At 38.7% G+C, this 17,584-nt stretch overlaps 1 protein-coding gene across 9 annotated transcripts in view; it reads right to left on the reverse strand.

Annotated features, from left to right (window-relative positions):
* The window catches only part of trol (terribly reduced optic lobes), a 918,151-nt gene that overhangs the window by 881,547 nt on the left and 19,020 nt on the right, over positions 1-17,584 (reverse strand). For all 9 annotated transcript variants that reach the window (XM_067149795.2, XM_067149796.2, XM_067149794.2 and 6 more), the window contains exon 4: positions 9,150-9,278. In XM_067149795.2, coding sequence (XP_067005896.2) covers positions 9,150-9,278 — 129 coding nt within the window. The remainder of the gene's footprint in view (positions 1-9,149; positions 9,279-17,584) is intronic.

A 17,584-nucleotide genomic window follows, 5' to 3' on the forward strand; every position in this document is an offset into this window, starting at 1 on the left:
ATATTTGAGCACCTCCAAATACCACCAGACTGAGCCAGGATCGAACCTGCCAAGTTGGGCTCAGAAAGCCAGCGCCTCAACCGTCTGAGCCACTCAGACCGACAAACAACTACAGACAGGCATGCTTGGCCAGACACATTAGATACTCAAGGTGCCTCCTCCAAACACATCGAAGGTTAAATGAGCCCCTTCGATTAATTTAGCCTGTATTCGACCGGCACTACATGTGACGTCCATGTGATGCTCTAGGGTCTAGATATTAGTACCCAAGTCAGTGTATACAACACTTTTCTCATGCCCCTGTGAGTAAGAGTTAAGGGAATTCAAGTAGGGCGAACTTTAAGGTAAATTGACAGGATCTTTTCAATCGATTCGTCTGTCGGAGAAGGTACTGTTCCCTTACTGGCATTAATGCAACACACGTGCAAAAACGTAGTGTGCAGGCACACAGCATGCTGCGGAGTTCAATCTTTTCTGATACGATTGATCATAAGACTGTCTCATGTCGTGTATCTCCGAATCTCAGAATCTGTTAGCACTACACCACTGTGTCTCTTTCCTTGAAGTTATTAAATACATTCCACACACTTCTTAGCTCTTGTTCCACTTTCCTCTACAGCCGAGTCCATTTCTCTTGTGCCTTCACAAGTAAATCTAGGTGGCAGTTGTGGTCTGAGCTTTTAAAGAAGAACGCAATAACAAAACAAACTGAAGGAATCTGAAGTGAGATACATGCTTACAGGTTGCCTAGAAAAACTGCATTACAAAAGGAACACAAATATTACATAACATTGATTTTCTGGTAACGTTTATAACTGTTCTCTTCAAATTGGAATATGATCATTCGACGTAATATAATCAATACTATAGTGAGCGTTCAGTTTATAATATCATTCGAGCTTTCAGTGTAACCTGCTGTAACGATTTCTGTGTGAAAACACTCAACTTTTATAAAAAGATACTATTAACATGAATTTCATAGAAAATTGTATGCTATTCTGTTAAGAAGGGGCCAATGCATCTAGATACTTATTTTGGAAAACTGTCAACATATTCTCACTTTTATCTAAGAACATTTTCCGAGCAACCTCCTCTCACTTCAAAATTCCTTATCATACAGACAAACACAACATGTAAATGAACATAACGAACAAAACATAACAAAATTGACAAAACACACAAACACACAAGCACATACGATGCAACAAGCACATTGTGAGGATCATGCATTCCAACACGCTGGGGATTAACATGGGTTATATTTTACACATGCAAGCAAGATTACAGCCGATTTTCTATTAATTAAACCTGAATGTAGCTAAGAGCGTCCGGTGGATTACTAAATAGAGTTTCATGACTCTTCAGCTGTTATCAGTTAGTATTCCTATTCGGACTTAGTCCTATCAAACTGCTGACGTGTTCATGAATTATTACCAATATAATTTATGCACAGATAAGTCAAAGTACAAGTTTCCCTCCTTATCTTATCACTCAGGTACAACTTGCAATAAAATCGGTACCACGGTATCTTTCCTTGTCAGTGTCTTCTGTTTACAAGTAAAGAATATGTAAAGTACCTCTTACAATAGCCACCCCTTTCGTACTTTCAGTACTTTCTACATTCTAGGCTAGGTTCAGTTACACTGACGAGGGTACGTTTACGCCATCTGGCAGTAAGAGTACATACTGAAGAACAAACAAGTTGTGGAAGCTCGTGTCACAGTTCCGAGATAAATAAGTAGGAAAATTATCTTCTGACTTGTTTATGCTTTCGTATGGGAAACCCCGCAACCCCGTCTTCCTATATACATTAATTACACATTGTATTTCAGGTCAAACAATGCAAATTATTGTCGATAGTATTTTATAACTACAAAATAACCCTTTCGTGTATGTTTGTGTCACTATAATTTTTATGTGAATTTAATCCTCTCTTCGGAATCAAACTCACAGATCACTGTTAATTTCCGCCGTTGAATTTTTTTTTTTTGCCGGGAGTGTCCGAAGAGAAGTTCGGCTTGCCAGGTGCAGGTCTTTTGATTTGACGCCCGTACGCGACCTGCGCGTCGTGATGAGGATGAACACGACACCTACACCCAGCCCCCGTGCTAGCGGAATTAACCAATTATGGTTAAAATTCGCGACCCTGCGGGAATCGAACCCGGGATCCCTGTGACCAAAGGCCAGCATGCTAACCATTTAACCATGGAGGCGGATATCCCCCCCGTTATGAAATCTAGAATTCCATTTTTTATAAAAATACAAACATGTAGCATTCATTCTCTTTGTAAGACGTATAGTAGATAAGACAAAACTTCTCGTTGCATTCCATGCATGCCAAAAAAGAAGCAATGTATTTATTCCATTTTAGTAAACATGCAGACGATGAATAAACAAAACAAATTTCGTGCGTTTATGTGTCAGAAAATATTAGTTGGACACAAAATTGATTCAACCTTTTCTCATTCTGAATAATTTCAGTAACCTGACGAAAGAGAGTTGTTAATTTCAGTCTCAAAAACTTCACTTTGAGTTGTCAACGGAAGTCGGCATCCATTATGTTACGGCTCGAAATACAATGAATAGCTTGAACCAAGTTTAGCGAAGAATGCGGAATTGTGACTGGATACTCAAATATTTTACGAAGTGGATAAACTTACGACATTTTGAGAAAAATATTACAAGAAGTGCAATATCTCTGTAGTAAAAAAATATATATTAGCAATTTTTGTACCAATCATGGATGTGAGAAAAAGATTCAAACATTTCATATGTCTCTTTCCACGAAAATGCCAGCATCGGTATTAAGTCCCTTGCGCGAAAGCGACTGCGATTATAACCATGTATGATCATTTATATAAATGGCAAAATCATTAAAATTTGTGACAAGATAAATACTATTCTGCTTTCACACAAAATAAATACCTGAAGTGTAAATAACGGTATTTAAGATGATTAAAATGGCGTATCCTCTTCGATATTACTATTATATTTATCTCCTGAATTACATACCGGTATCCTATAAATAATGAAATGTTTGCAGTGGATATCTAGTTGAAAAATATCTCTCCTATTTTAGTTTAATCTATGCAAAAGTTAATTTTGTCACATTCCCGTGAAACAGATAAATAATGAAGATATGAACTTTTCGACATGATTGGTATTTAATTTTTATTGAGGTTAGTAATTTAAAAAACATTAACGAAACATAAAACAAAGCCCACGTGCAGTGTGTGTTATCGTACAGGAACGTCAGTAAAATTATGGTGAATAAAAGGTTATTTTTAGTTTTAATGTCACGCATGTTAGCCATAAACTTACGAAGAGTGTCTTCGTTACATACTTGGAGAATACAGCATTTATAAGTGGTGAATATAATTTACGACATACGGTATACTGGAAAATTATCAATGGTAACACAATAACAACTTCAGGTGTAAGATTTTACTTCCCAGACATATTGCCCATTCGGGATGAAGGGAACCATTACGAATACGGCTCGTTTCTCTCACAAAACTCAACACGGTGTTAGGGAAAAAGATTCGTATAAGGTTTGTGCTAACCATCTATAGATTCAGAGTACGATTCTTTATATTAAAATGCTAGTTATGATTAAAATTAGAAATCAGTTGCGAATGTATACATGCATTTAACGTGAAAATCGTTTCCCCGGTGCTGATTCTTGTCAGCCACTCATACAGAACTTGATTTTTTTTAAATGTACTTGATTGTGTTACCACGGAAATGTATAAAATGCTCACTGTACTGAAAAAAGTTTTAAATATAAAATAAAAGAACAAAAATATAACGATGACGATATTCTCCAAGTACGGACTACATGCTTTTTGTTAGTTATATTAATTTTTATAGGTATTTAAAAGGGAGAATATCTGTTGCACTTAACAAAGTAAAAGCGTGGTAAGTGGTTATTTCGAGATTATTCTAGGGAAATATGTGTTACTTGCGAGGAATTAGCGATAAGTTAGTCAATTATGAGTAAGTTGTTACGCGGGTCACCTACAAGTATGAATACGAGAGACATGTTTTGCCAGTCATCTAAGTTAAGAATTGCAGGATGACGTTTCACGGGTTATCTACAACTAAGGGGGCGAAATTATCGCGAAGTCCCAACGTTATCGGAAAATTTAAATAATAGTAAACAATTATGTTATTGAATTTTACGTCCTATCAACTACTTTTGACGGTTTTCGGAGACAATTTAAATATCACAATCGTGGAGAAAACTGAGCAGAACCTCACTGAAACAAGTCCTTTAGATAATTATGATCAGTTCCACAAAGACAAGATGAGTTGATACGCGATACCATGGTCACTATGCTTTTTATCTTACTAATCGACACACACCTACAGTAGCACATAATCGAAATCACAGTCAAAATGGATGTAAAATTTGTGTAAATGAAAATTTGTAACTATAAATGACTATACTTTTTGATAAAGCCAATTCAAGACATAGTTGTTTCTATTCAACATACAGTCTTATTCTCTTCCACATTTTATTCTTCAATCAGACCTGGTCTGAACTACCCATGAAGTCCTGTACGCCAAGCTGGACTATTCGCCTCATTCCAAAAATGTGACACTGTAATTGCACTGTCTCAACTTCGCTGTTGTTTAGTGTAAGGGGCTTCGTGCCCAATGGTCAACAGCTTAATTTGTCTTGATGTTTGAACTAGCCTGCATGTTTTTGATTAACTGGAGCTAGGGTTGGTAAGAAGTGACCATGGCCCTAAATGGTTGGTAATTTCAGTATTCGCATGAAGTTAAAACATGAAATCTCGGAGTTTATGAAAAGCCATGAGAATAATTTTAGCCCACTTCCCTATCAACTATGTTATCCGAGACTAAGTTCAACCCCCAGAACTGTCTTAAATTGTAGTTGCGAAATAGAACCCATATGGAAGGCGACAGTGATAAAATTTAGAACACGATGTCGAATTTGTGCTGTTTATTTTATAAAGCGATACGCTAGTTACTGATATCCCACTGGATGTAACAGCACCGCCTAACATGCTATCACTCCTATCTGTTAACTCGTTTCACAGAGTCAACCACTAACCGCGTGAAAATCTAACGTCACAATCAAACTAGTTGACTAGTACTGTGATGATGCGTGTAGATCTTCTTTCTATCCAGTTATACAAAATCGAATCTAACATTACTTAAGAATAATGGGGCTGCCAAAATTAAAATTACAAACTAAAATTTACCCGTATGCACAGTACTAGTTGTACTTAGATGACGAAGATAACAGGAGTTATTAAAACGGACTTGGGTAGGAACTACCAAGCTCCGTAATAAATAATTAAGAAGTATCAAGCTTTAAGCAGACGAGTATTTTCGGAGTATAAAGCTACTATGTTAAGCTGTTCGAAAATTACACACAGAAAAATCTGTTAGTGAACCAGCTTCAAACGAGAGTGAGTAAAATTTGTGAGAATGAAGATGGCATAAGAGGCAGTTAGTACATGCTGACCATGTTATTGTTTGTTTAAGATCGTTATGTGTGTTGCAGGAGTTAAGGATAAGGTAACACTTAGCACATACTGGGAATTATTATAGAAGTTAGGAATTTTCAAGGTACATTTGGTGTGAAATGCAATTCCTCAGCATTTCATGATTTGTCGGGATGTAAGCCACAACAAGTATTTCGACAAATAAAATCGTAGTGCGCGGCATTCAGCGGATCTAAATATGGCTGCCCTGGACTCAAAAGCAGAATCTTAGAAGACTATCACAGGGAAATGAAAATGTCATGTTTATTACGAATTCAATTTTCAAGTAAAAATACACCTTTCTTCCAACAGATTATTCGGCTTATACTAACATAAACCAAACGATAAACTCGAGATATCCCTAAAATCCAAATAATACTACACAAGGAATAGTTGTGAGGAAATTCAAATAATAAAAAATTAATTGAAATGTGATGTACATCTTAGGATAGGATCTGAAATATTTGGTAGAGGTACTGAAATCTGAAGGCCTGTGAAATATCTGTAATATTTGGTAGAGATACTGGAATCTGAAGGCTTGTGAAATATCAACAATATTCATGACTTCGTGCGTATTATTGTTATTCTTATTCATTACTGCGACTCTAAGACAAAATACTGTCTTGACAGTTCAGATAATGCATAGAAACACTATAACTTAAGATGAACTAAACAGCACTATACAGTATATAGGTTTCCTTATTTCTCAATCTGACACACACATTTGCGAAAGTTCTCAATAGGTCATCACATGGGCAGGTAATCACTATTTTTAATAATGTATCTTTAGTCATAGACGCCCAAGAGAGATCCGGTTTACTCTAGGTCCGCTAGATGGCAGACAGAGTAAGCCGGAACGTCGAAATTGACGAGCAGACAGCCAGATGGCGTCAAATCGAAATGTCTGCAAACGGTAGCTGAGGCCATACGATTATTATTATTATTATTATTATTATTATTATTTAGTCATAATATACCAGTGTTCATAGTTTAAAGTCCATTTCTCTCTTTTCCTTGAACAGACATCAGAGAAAGGCAAAGCTTAAAAGCAATCTAGCCAACCCTTTAATTTCAAAAGACACGTACTCTTGAAAAATATATTTATTTTAGTTCAAACAGATCAAAAATAGAACTGAATTTATAGAAGTGAAGTAAATGAAAGTAATCTGTAGGAAATAGAAAGTGCCGAGCACGACGTATAGATATTTCCAAACAAAAATGTTCATTATCATATGGATAACATTCAAAGGAGATTTTATTGATTTTTACGCTCCACTAACAAATCTTATGGTACCAGAAATTTGTCCCGCAGGAGTTCTTTTACGTGCTGGTAAATCCACCGACACGAGGATGGTGCATTTGAGCATCTTCAAATAACATCCGACTGAGCAAGGATCGAATCCACCAATTTGATCTCCGAAAGGCAGCACTGTATAATAGAGCCGCTCAGCTCATCCCAGTCAAAGTGTCGGTTACTCGGATGTAAAATAAGTATCTTGAACTTCGCACTTAATACAGGCATTTCCTTTCACTTGTGGAGTTGACTCCTGTTATAGTGAAGCTGAAAAATATGAATAGCAGTGGAATACCTTACTCTCTTTGTTTATCCATTGTTGTTGATTGTTTTAAATGCATTATCATAACAGTAGTAAAATGCATTGAAGCTAACTGTAAAATCTTGTCCTTTTTAAAATGTAGTGTTTCTTTGTTATTTTCACATTCTAAACTTCTAACATGAAAACGACTTGGAATAGAATACGTATGCTTATGAATGTGTTTTCTTCGAGTGAACATTGGTATCGCCTTCAAGAATATTGGCCTGTGTGTGTTGGGACAAATTGGGAGTGGATCAGACTCCAGTAGATAGTAGAAAACACGCAGAGTAATACAGACTAACACGTCGATCGTCGACGATTAGTACAGGAAGGTAAATAATAATTTTTCAGTACAAAAGCTTAGTGAGAAGAATGCCATTTCTGAAATCAAGCACGAAGTCATGGCACAGTATCAACACAAGATAACAGAATGCACAATAAATTAAGTATTCTGTTCTGGGTTTGAATTCAGAGGTCTGATCTCTACTTTCACTAATGTCATTGATTCGAAATTACAGGGCAGCCATAGAACTATATTAGTCGCTATGTAGCATATGTACAGCACATCATGTAATTTACATTATCCCTGGAAGAGAATTGGTATTTAACAAACGCTCGCTGTTAAATAAAACGTATTGTTAACTGTACAATTAGTTAACACACCGAGTTATTTACAATAAAATATTTCACAAATATATTTACAAACAAATATATGTACAATCACACACATCACTGAAACACAAAATATTATTCACAAGCAACAAATTAATCTTTATTGGACTGTTCTCTGGCAATATCTTTCCATTTTTAGATTAAAATTCCCATGAAAATATGGTTATTTTATTCGATAAGAAAACAACCATATTGTCAGGCAAATGATTATTCTCAATGACAGTCGTCACTCTATAGAAAGAAATGAAAAGAAGGTTAGTAAAGCACTTACATACAAGATCACAGTAAGTTGGTAGATGGTTGTCTACAAATGTTGTACAACACCGCACTGTAAATCATGAAAACGTTCGTGCATAAACTTCAATAGTACAAACCACATGGTCGAATTGACAGGAAGCAATACTGTTCTTTTAAGCATTTAAATATTGCACAACTAATATATACACCCATTTTCCTTCAAAATCCCAGTTGAAAAATATAGCCAGATACAGTTTCTTTTAATTTCGTCAGAACCTCTTGAAGTAACTTATTTTGTCCAATCTAATTTAGCTAATGAACACTGCTCACAATAGTTTACCAAGGTAATCATTTATTTTGGCCAGAATCTTTAAATCTCATGACGGGCTTATGAATATAGCCTATGATATCAAACTGAATACAGAGTAAAAATCTATTTTTTTAGGTGTACTCCATATGGAAATACTCCACTTTCATTTTTTACCACCAGACCAGATTGGTGAGCCAAAACGCCTGAAATATAAATAGTTTCACCTTTACTAAAAAGTACTGCCCCATCCATCTCATGGAGCCATTGCACAAAATGAAATCAAAGAGAAGAGCAGGGACAATCCTTTAAAACGGTTCAATGTAGGTCCTTTCATACACACCTTACACTGAACTATTCAATTAAGATATGAAACAAAACAAACCCCATGGCACAACAACCGCGAAGGGCCATGGCCTACCAAGCGACCGCTGCTCACCGCAAAGGCCTGAAGATTATCCAGTGTCGTGTGGTCAGCACGACGAATCCTCTCGGCCGTTATTCTTGGTTCCCTAAACCGGGGCCCCTATCTCACCGTCAGATAGCTCCTCAATTATAATCACGTAGCCTGAGTGGACCTCGAACCAGCCTTCAGATCCAGGTAAAAATCCTTGGTCCGAGGCCTCCGGGTAACAGGCAGGCACGCTACCGGTACACCATGGGGCCGGCGTTAAGATATGAACAGGGTTCATAATGTAACAAAATGGAATATACGTACTGCATCATAGTTAGGCTACAACAAGTTGTTTTGACGGAATTAACACCAGATACAGTAGTTACATAAAGAAGACAATAGAGAACACTATACTAAGCACTACTTACGGCACCCAATTTCGTCGGATCCATCCTTACACTGGCGAATAGAATCACAACGGTAACTTTGTGGGACACACTCGCCGCTGCGACATTGCAACTCGTAAGGGTCGCAGGTTGATTGTTCAGCGCGGGATCCTATTATCATGTCGAAAGGAGATCAGGAAAGGAGGAGAATGTGGGTGGGATGAAGGCACAGATGATAGGTCGTTGTACGTTAAATGTGATCCAAGTCGTAGAAACAGTTGTTTACCATTTGTAGTCAGAGGAAATTAATGCAATGCAGTTTACATAAAGCAAATGACGAATTAAAAATAGGAAAAGGAAGAAATTTATGAAACAATGTAGAACATTATTATTACGGTCAGTATCGTCACAGTACGTCCACAAGTATAAAAGGGATAGAGAGTACATCATTTTAAAAAACCCAGTAGAAACATCGATCCAATGTGCAAGGTTTGTCGTGCATTGTGCAAAGTGCGGAGTCCACCAAAGTGCAAGGAGTCAATTGTGCCATTAAGGTGCAAGGTGTCGGATAAATTAAAGAAAAGGTAAAATAAAGAGGGGGAGAGGGAGAGAAAGAAAAATAAATTATTATCAACAATTTTCTACAATGCATAAACATAAGACATACAAAAACTGGGTCATGCAACATACATTTCATACATACTTATACAAATGTTACTACTAAATTTTGTCTTATAAATCTGATAATCTCAAAGGAAATAATAAACACTCCTACCGTCTGCTATTCTAAAAGCCCTCATTGGCAATTACACTTCTACTTTGAAATCCTCAAACATAAAATTTTTGTCAAAAGGATCTACCTCTTTCTTCATTATTTTCTAAATCTTCAAGATAGTTTTCTGTATGCATTAAAATCATAGATATCTCTCCATATAAGGCGATTCGAATGCAAATTTTCAAAGTGTTCAATCTCAACTTATTTCTTCAGGTCTGAATGGATTCGATGTTGAACCATCCACTAGCATTAAATTTATGGTAATTGTTCCTGGACAGAAGCAATGGTCGTACTATTCTAGTAGTTGTTGTAATTGAAACTGACTAGACTTTGATGTCATAATCCGTATCCCACTTCCATGTCAGGGGAGCATAATAATGTTGTCACTGAAAACACCCCACAACTCTAGTTCGCATGCTTATTATTTTCTGCCAGTAGAGAACTTTGTGTACAGGAGAATGAAAGAAAGTTTAACTTCGATGATGTGAAAGGCATCTGCCTATGAATAAGAAGGTTGTGTGTAGGAGATAAAAGTTACATTTAATAAAAGGGCCAGCCAAGCCGATAAACATAAGCATGTCAGCACAGGGGAGAACTAGGCGCGAAGTGAGTAGCATACCGGACACATTGCAGCATTATAGTTCACAAAATGATTAAAGTAGACGTTTAATTTACGTGAGATCTCAGAAGTGTGAAGACAGTACGGCACAGTAGTTTACACATACGAAACGTTCCCTTAGCTGTGCGACAGACATTAGGTGGTGGGGACCAGCCAACCAGCGTGAATCAGCATGTTATTTGGCTGATGGCGACTCCTCTAGTCCTATGGTAATATGCAAAACGAATAAAAACGGGGAAGAAGTAGAGACACTAATATCCTTTACAAAGGACCGGGAGTTGCAGTTGTCCTTTACTTCTGAAAAGAACAAATCTAAATGTTTATTATCAATCACCACACGTCTGCAATTAGGGCTGTCGCCCGCGTGGCAGTTTCCCTATCGATTATTTACCTATTCTATTTTCAAACTATATCAAAGAAGTTGGAAGTTTTTCAGACATCTCCCGTGGTGAATTATTCCAGTCTGCAATTCCTCGTCCTATAAACGAGTATTTTCACTGGTTTGTCTTAATAATAATAATAATAATAATAATAATAATAATAATAATAATAATAATAATAATAATAATAATAATTTTATTGTTACCAAGCTCGATAGCCGCAGTCGCTTAAGTGCGGCCAGTATCCAGTATTCGGGAGATAGTAGGTTCGAACCCCACTGTCGGCAGCCCTGAAAATGGTTTTCCGTGGTTTCCCATTTTCACACCAGGCAAATGCTGGGCCTGTACCTTAATTAAGGCCACGGCCGCTTCCTTCCCAGTCCTAGTCCTTCCCTGTCCCATCGTCACCATAAGACCTATCTGTGTCGGTGCGACGTAAAGCAACTAGCAAAAAAAAAAAAGAACTATTGTTTTTACGTCCCGCTAACTACTTTTGACGGTTTTCGGAGACGCCGAGGTGCCGGAATTTTGTCCGGCACGAGTTCTTTTACGTGCCAGTAAATCTACCGACACGAGGCTGATTTATATGAACACCTTCAAATAACACCGGACTGAGCCAGGATCAAACCTTCCAAGTTTGGGTCAGAAGGCCAGCGGTTCAGCCGTCTGAACCACTCAACGCGGCCCAATTTGTCCTCTTGAATTCCAACTTTATCTTCATTATCTTTCCTACTTTTAAAAAATCTACTTAAACTTATTCGTCTACTAATGTCATCCCTTCACTGACAGCTCAAAATATTCCACTAAAGTCGTGCTGTTCGTCTTCGTACTCCTCTCCGCGTTTGACAGTTCCGCTCAGTCCAGAGTGATTCGCATTACATTTTACGCCTAAGTCAAGGAACTGGAATAATTTTCCGTTAAAGGCAAGTTTCTGCTTAACAGAGAGTCCGTTTAAGAGGTTTAAATGTATTTCTTGTTTTATTCGATATCTCCTTATCCGAAGAGTTCTGGACGCAAAGGTGTTAATAATAAGCAGAGAAAGATAAACTGCACCATCACTGTGTGGTTATGTGTTGAGATACCACAGTTTCTCATATCGAGTAATGAGAAGCGAGATGTGGAGTGAAGGGGCCGGTGACCTAGATGTTAGGCCCCTTTAAACAACAATCGTCATTATCATCATCATCAGATGTGGAGTGGCTTATTCCATCGACAGCCTACCTGCGTAAAGCGATACAGGCATAGTGGGAGAAGTTAAGAATAAGAATGGGGGAAACTGAGCAGATGCCAGTGACCTATACGCGTGCGAAAGCTCTTCGCAGGTGTGAGATTCTTGACTAGCCCAGATTTACACCATGAGACAAAAAGGTCACAGCAATGATCAAAGTAGTTCACTTCATCTAAAGTAAAGCCAATTCTACTTCGAGGTAGTAAACCATTCAGGACGATCATATTTGGAATCCGTTTTGATGAATGCATATTGAATCATTACGGAGATGGAGTGAACTTTTTCAGTCAGTTCACTGATTTCTTCTTCATTCGCTGCTCATAGAACGCAAGTGAAAAGTCTGCTTTGATCATTTTGTTAACTCTGACGATGACCGCTTTGTGAAAATATAACTTCTCTCTCTGTCTCTTGCAGCCAATATTCCTGTTCAAAAATGGATGTTTTTTCACACCACCCGAAGAAAAATCTAACATCACTCTTTCATGGACAGATTATCTAGCTAGAGAACTAGACGTTGTTTGGTGCTTTGAACGGTATCTGCTATCTGCTCACCCATTTTCGAAGTGGGATGCGAACATTGATAGTCATGACTTCCCTGTCCTCAATAATAATAATAATAATAATAATAATAATAAAAATAATTTTTATTTATTTCTTCTTCGTCACAAATGAGCCACTTAAGACCACGCGGTAATAACATTAGTTGGCTTTTACTTTTATCACTGTATTCCTTCATACGCAGTGAATGGGTGTGTTTTCGTTGCAGCGAACATATGTATCGATTAGTCCTCCTTTTATCATCCTGAAAACCCTGCGAGTGTGATTTATCTGATTTAATCTCGGCCCAGTAGATTTGATGATCCTCATTCTTTCAGGTGGTTTTATGTCTGTCTGTACCAACTTGACCTGGATTTATTTATTAATTATTTATTTTGACTTTAGCAGTGGCAAAGTTAGGGCTCGCGGCCTTCTCTTACACTTAACCACGTAAATTACAGGATAATACATATAATATAAAATAAATACACTGTTCTATTACAAAATCAAAGACAGCTAAATAACATATTTGGAGAACATAATATGAACAAAGAAAGCAAAGCTCAACAAAGAAAAGAGAAATCCGGACCATGAAAGTAAAACATAAAGAGAAAACTTAATTAAAAACAAATAAAATATAAACTGAAAAACAAAAAACCAATGCGTAAACAGAACACAATAAATAATAATATGTACGTCCGACTAACTTTTTTCCCGGTTTTCGAAGACTGTCAAAACGGCGCATATGTCATGATGGGGCTCTTTTAGTTGCCAGTAAATCTACCAACGCAAGTTAGGCGTGTTTTATTTTGCACCTTCAAATACCACCAGATTGTACCGAGATCGAACTCGGCATCTTGGATCCAGATTTTCAGCACATTTCCACCTGAGCCATTCAGCCCGCCATACACTTGCAAGCTAACATACTCTGTTTGTGCATCCCTACTTGTGCCCTATAATCAGGCTACAAAAAGAATGTTATTCAATCAGCTCTGCCGGGGTTTGTATAACAACGTATTGGTCAGAGGCTGAGTTACAATACAATCCAGCATATTAAAAAACTTTAATGTCTGGAATAAAATCAATTCCCCCTTTTTAAAGGTCTCCGTCAAAGGCATCTACCCTGTACGTTGTGGGGTTATTTTTTCAGATCGTACATTTAAATACAGCATACTGAGTATTTTTAAAAGCGTAGGTTTTGGAGCAAGTTGCAAAGCCAAAAACAGAGAGGCTTATTGGAATTTGTATGATTTAATCTCCTCTATAACCCGATAGAACAGGAGTTCACGATCTCCATTCAAAAGCTCACTCTACTGACTACTTGAATCTCACCATTCATATCTCTACGGAGTACTAGCTTCAGAGACAAGTATTCAACATCTGAAATTGTGAATCCTCAAATCTGCTCGTTTCGGTTAACATACTTATGCGGGGAGCAGCCGCCAACAGTTCGTAACTGGTTTCAGGTCCCACTAACTACGGTCCTTACGAGACGTTCAAGTGCCGGAATTTTGTCTCGCAAGAGTTACTTTACATGCTGGTAAAGCTGCCAACACGAGATTGGTATATTTGAGATAACATCCAACCCGACAACTAGGGCTCAAAAAGTCAGCGCTCTATCGTCTGAGCCACTCAGCATGGTCGACATGAGTTCGTATTAATAGCAATAATAATAATAATAATAATAATAATAATAATAATAATAATAACAATAATAATAACAATAATAATAACAATAATAATAACAATAATAATAACAATAATAATAACAGGTTTACGTCCACATAACCACATTTACGTTTTTCGGAGATGCCAGTGAGGTGCCGGAATTGTGTCCCGCAGAAATTCTTCTTTTATGTACCAGTAAATTTATCTATACGAGGATGGCGTATTTGAGCATCTCTAAATTCCAGCGGACTCGGCTACGATCGGACCCGCTAACTGAACTCAGCAGTATGAAACCATTTGAACCATTAACTCAGTGATATGAGTTCGTATTCCACGAGTGGTCACGTTCTCAAATCTAGCAAGAGAAGTAACGACCCCTCTTCCAGACATTTACCACTAAAACCAGTTTATTATCATCATGCTTTACTTGATATATGCCCGCCATCGTGCTGTAACGGTTAGTATTATTAGATGCCGCCCTCGGTAGACCAGGTTCGATTCCCGGTACTGCCAGGGATTTAAGAATGGCAGAAGGGCTGGTGTGTAGTTGAAATGGTACACGCAGCTGCACCACTCCAGGACGAGGACGCGAGTTTATTTTACTTGGTAAGTATGCACATGTCCGCCTCTGTGGTGTAGTGGTTAGTGTGATTAGCTGCCACCCCTAGAGGCCTGGTTAGATTCCCGGCTCTGCCGCGAAATTTGAAAAGTGGTATGAGGGCTGGAACGGGGTCAACTCAGCCTAGTGAGGTCAACTGAGTAGAGGTGGGTTCGATTCCCACCTCGGCCATCCTGGAAGTGACTTTCCGTGGTTTCCAACCTCTCCTCCAAGCAAATGCAGGGATGCTACGTAACTTAAGGCCACGGTCGCTTCCTTCCCTCTTCCTTGTCTCTCCCTTCCAATCTTCCCATCCCCCCCGCAAGGCCCCTACTCAGCATAGTAGGGAGGCCGCCTGGGCGTGGTACTGGTAATCCTCCTCAGTTGTATCCCACGACCCAGAGTCTGAAGCTCCAGGACACTGACTTTGAAGCGGTAGAGGTGGGATCCCTCGCTGAGTCCGAGGAAGAAACCGACCCTGGAGCGTCAACATATAAAGAAGAAGAAGAAGTATGCACATGTTTCTGGAGCTGGGAAAGTACTCAACACTTTTACACTAAGATTTTGCATTGTCCAGTTAGTCCGGCCAGTTCGTTGACCGGTCAACGTCTTCGCTAAGGGTCTCGGTTCGATTCGCATGAATGAACCAGTCGCGGATAAATTGCTCCAAATAGGTATAAAACCCAGCATCCTATGAAACGAAGGACATGCCGACGTAGAACTACAAGGCGTGCCGAATAAGATTTTTTTACAGTCCTTCAAATTTCCGACTACCTCTGGCCTCGCCATCTTGGAAACCGTAATCTTACGCTCTACCACTGATCTAATAATAATAATAATAATAATAATAATAATAATAATAATAATAATAATAATAATAATACATTAAAATTCCAATGAGATGCCAGTAGGGCAGGAAGCAACTGCAATGAGAATTCCCCCCCCCCCCCGAATTTGGCACTATTGATCGCATAGCATTTAAGGCTTCTTGGCCTTTGTTCTCTTTTCTTCCCAGAACCTCTTCACTCCTTCGCGTCTCACCTTTCTCTTGTCTTCAGAGATGATCCGTTTGTGGTTTCTCTTCGAGAATGAGTATAGACTGTCAACTCTTCTTCTGATCTCTCTTATATTGGGGGGTCATCTCTATTGTAATTCCAACGTCTTCTTTCTGGCCATGTTCAGCCTGTTAATGGAATAGACCGTACAACCAGCGTCTCAACGTCGAGTGTCGGGCGGCGGAAAATAACTGGTACACCTAGGGCGCCAATGGCTATGGACGGAGGAGTCCTTTAGATGGGTGGTGGATCCATCAGTGGAGGAAATGCCACTGGTATTTTCGGCGTGTAGCGTCTGTTCTGGTATTAGGGGCGGCTACGAAAGGCGTCTGTTCTTCACGTTAGGGGTGGTCTAAAATAAAACTCTGGAGCTTAAAACCGCAATTATTTTGAAGTTTAAGGCATGATGGAAACAATGAGACAATATTACATAACAAAATACAGATCACTTTCTTATGCAAGGGTTAACAATCAGTTACGTGGGATAAGTGCATATTTAACTACTCCAAAGTGCACTATATTCACTGGGCTGAGAGGAAATGCAGACACATTCATTTAAGAGGAATCCACTTATCTAGGTTCAAATTACGCTAAAAGCAGAAGAGGTATGAAGTTCATGGAACATACACAGGATACTGATCGAGGTAATAAATGTGGAACGCCGAATGCGTAATGGCTTAAGCTTCCAGATATAACAAGGTACTGAAATATTCAGTTTCAATAAAGGGTCTACTAACTTCATAACTTCACGCACTGTGGATACATACTTGCCAAGACTTTCTGCAACATAGCGAAAGGAGCATCCAGCTTCTCGTAACCATATTACACGGCCTCGTTCAAACTCAGTAACCTGCTGATAATTCGTCTACTTAAAGGCATGTTTGACTCTCGCCTACCTCACAACGTGAACCCTGGACTATGACTAACGCAAGCCACAATTCTCAACGGTGCCGGGAGCTGTCGGTATACGTGAGTAATTCTAGTCAGTCGACCCAATTAGGGCCTTGAGGGACTGCATTGCTGTTGGTAGTTTGGGGACTGTTGCAAATGAATCGCACTGGCTAGGATATGGCCTGCACCTGAGAGGGTGGTTTACAAAAAAATATCCTCAGGTCTCCCATATCGAAGACCTACGGTGTCGTAATCACCTATTTTCCCGACCAGTGGATTTTTACTCTCAGTGAGTGCGTCATAAAATTTAGTAGTAGTCCTACGAATCGTATGGTGGATGGGATCGAACTGATATTGCTCATGCAATTCGTCATTTGAATTGTACCACTCAGCACCTTTTAAACGGCGGGACTTTGCTGCAGTACCCCAAATAGTGCTGGAATACTCAAGTATTGGTCTAATTGTAGATTTGTAGAGCAGGAGTTTGTTTTCTATAGCAAGCCCATCGGTAATAATTTAAACAGACGCACATTACCTTGCGCTGTAATACATGATATGTGATCTCCGAAAGTTAGTCTCCTGTCTGGGGGTGACACCTAAATATTTAGTTTTCTAAGACCACTTGATAGCTTCGCCAAAAACATCAGGGGCTCTGGATTTGAGGAGGGGGTGGGGGTTGAAAGCGTAGAGTTACTCTTGTCTACGTTAATTTTGACTCTCCACTTC

Source organism: Anabrus simplex, chromosome 6 (genome assembly GCF_040414725.1).
Source record: "Anabrus simplex isolate iqAnaSimp1 chromosome 6, ASM4041472v1, whole genome shotgun sequence".
In the NCBI taxonomy this organism is placed as follows: Eukaryota; Metazoa; Arthropoda; class Insecta; order Orthoptera; family Tettigoniidae; genus Anabrus; species Anabrus simplex.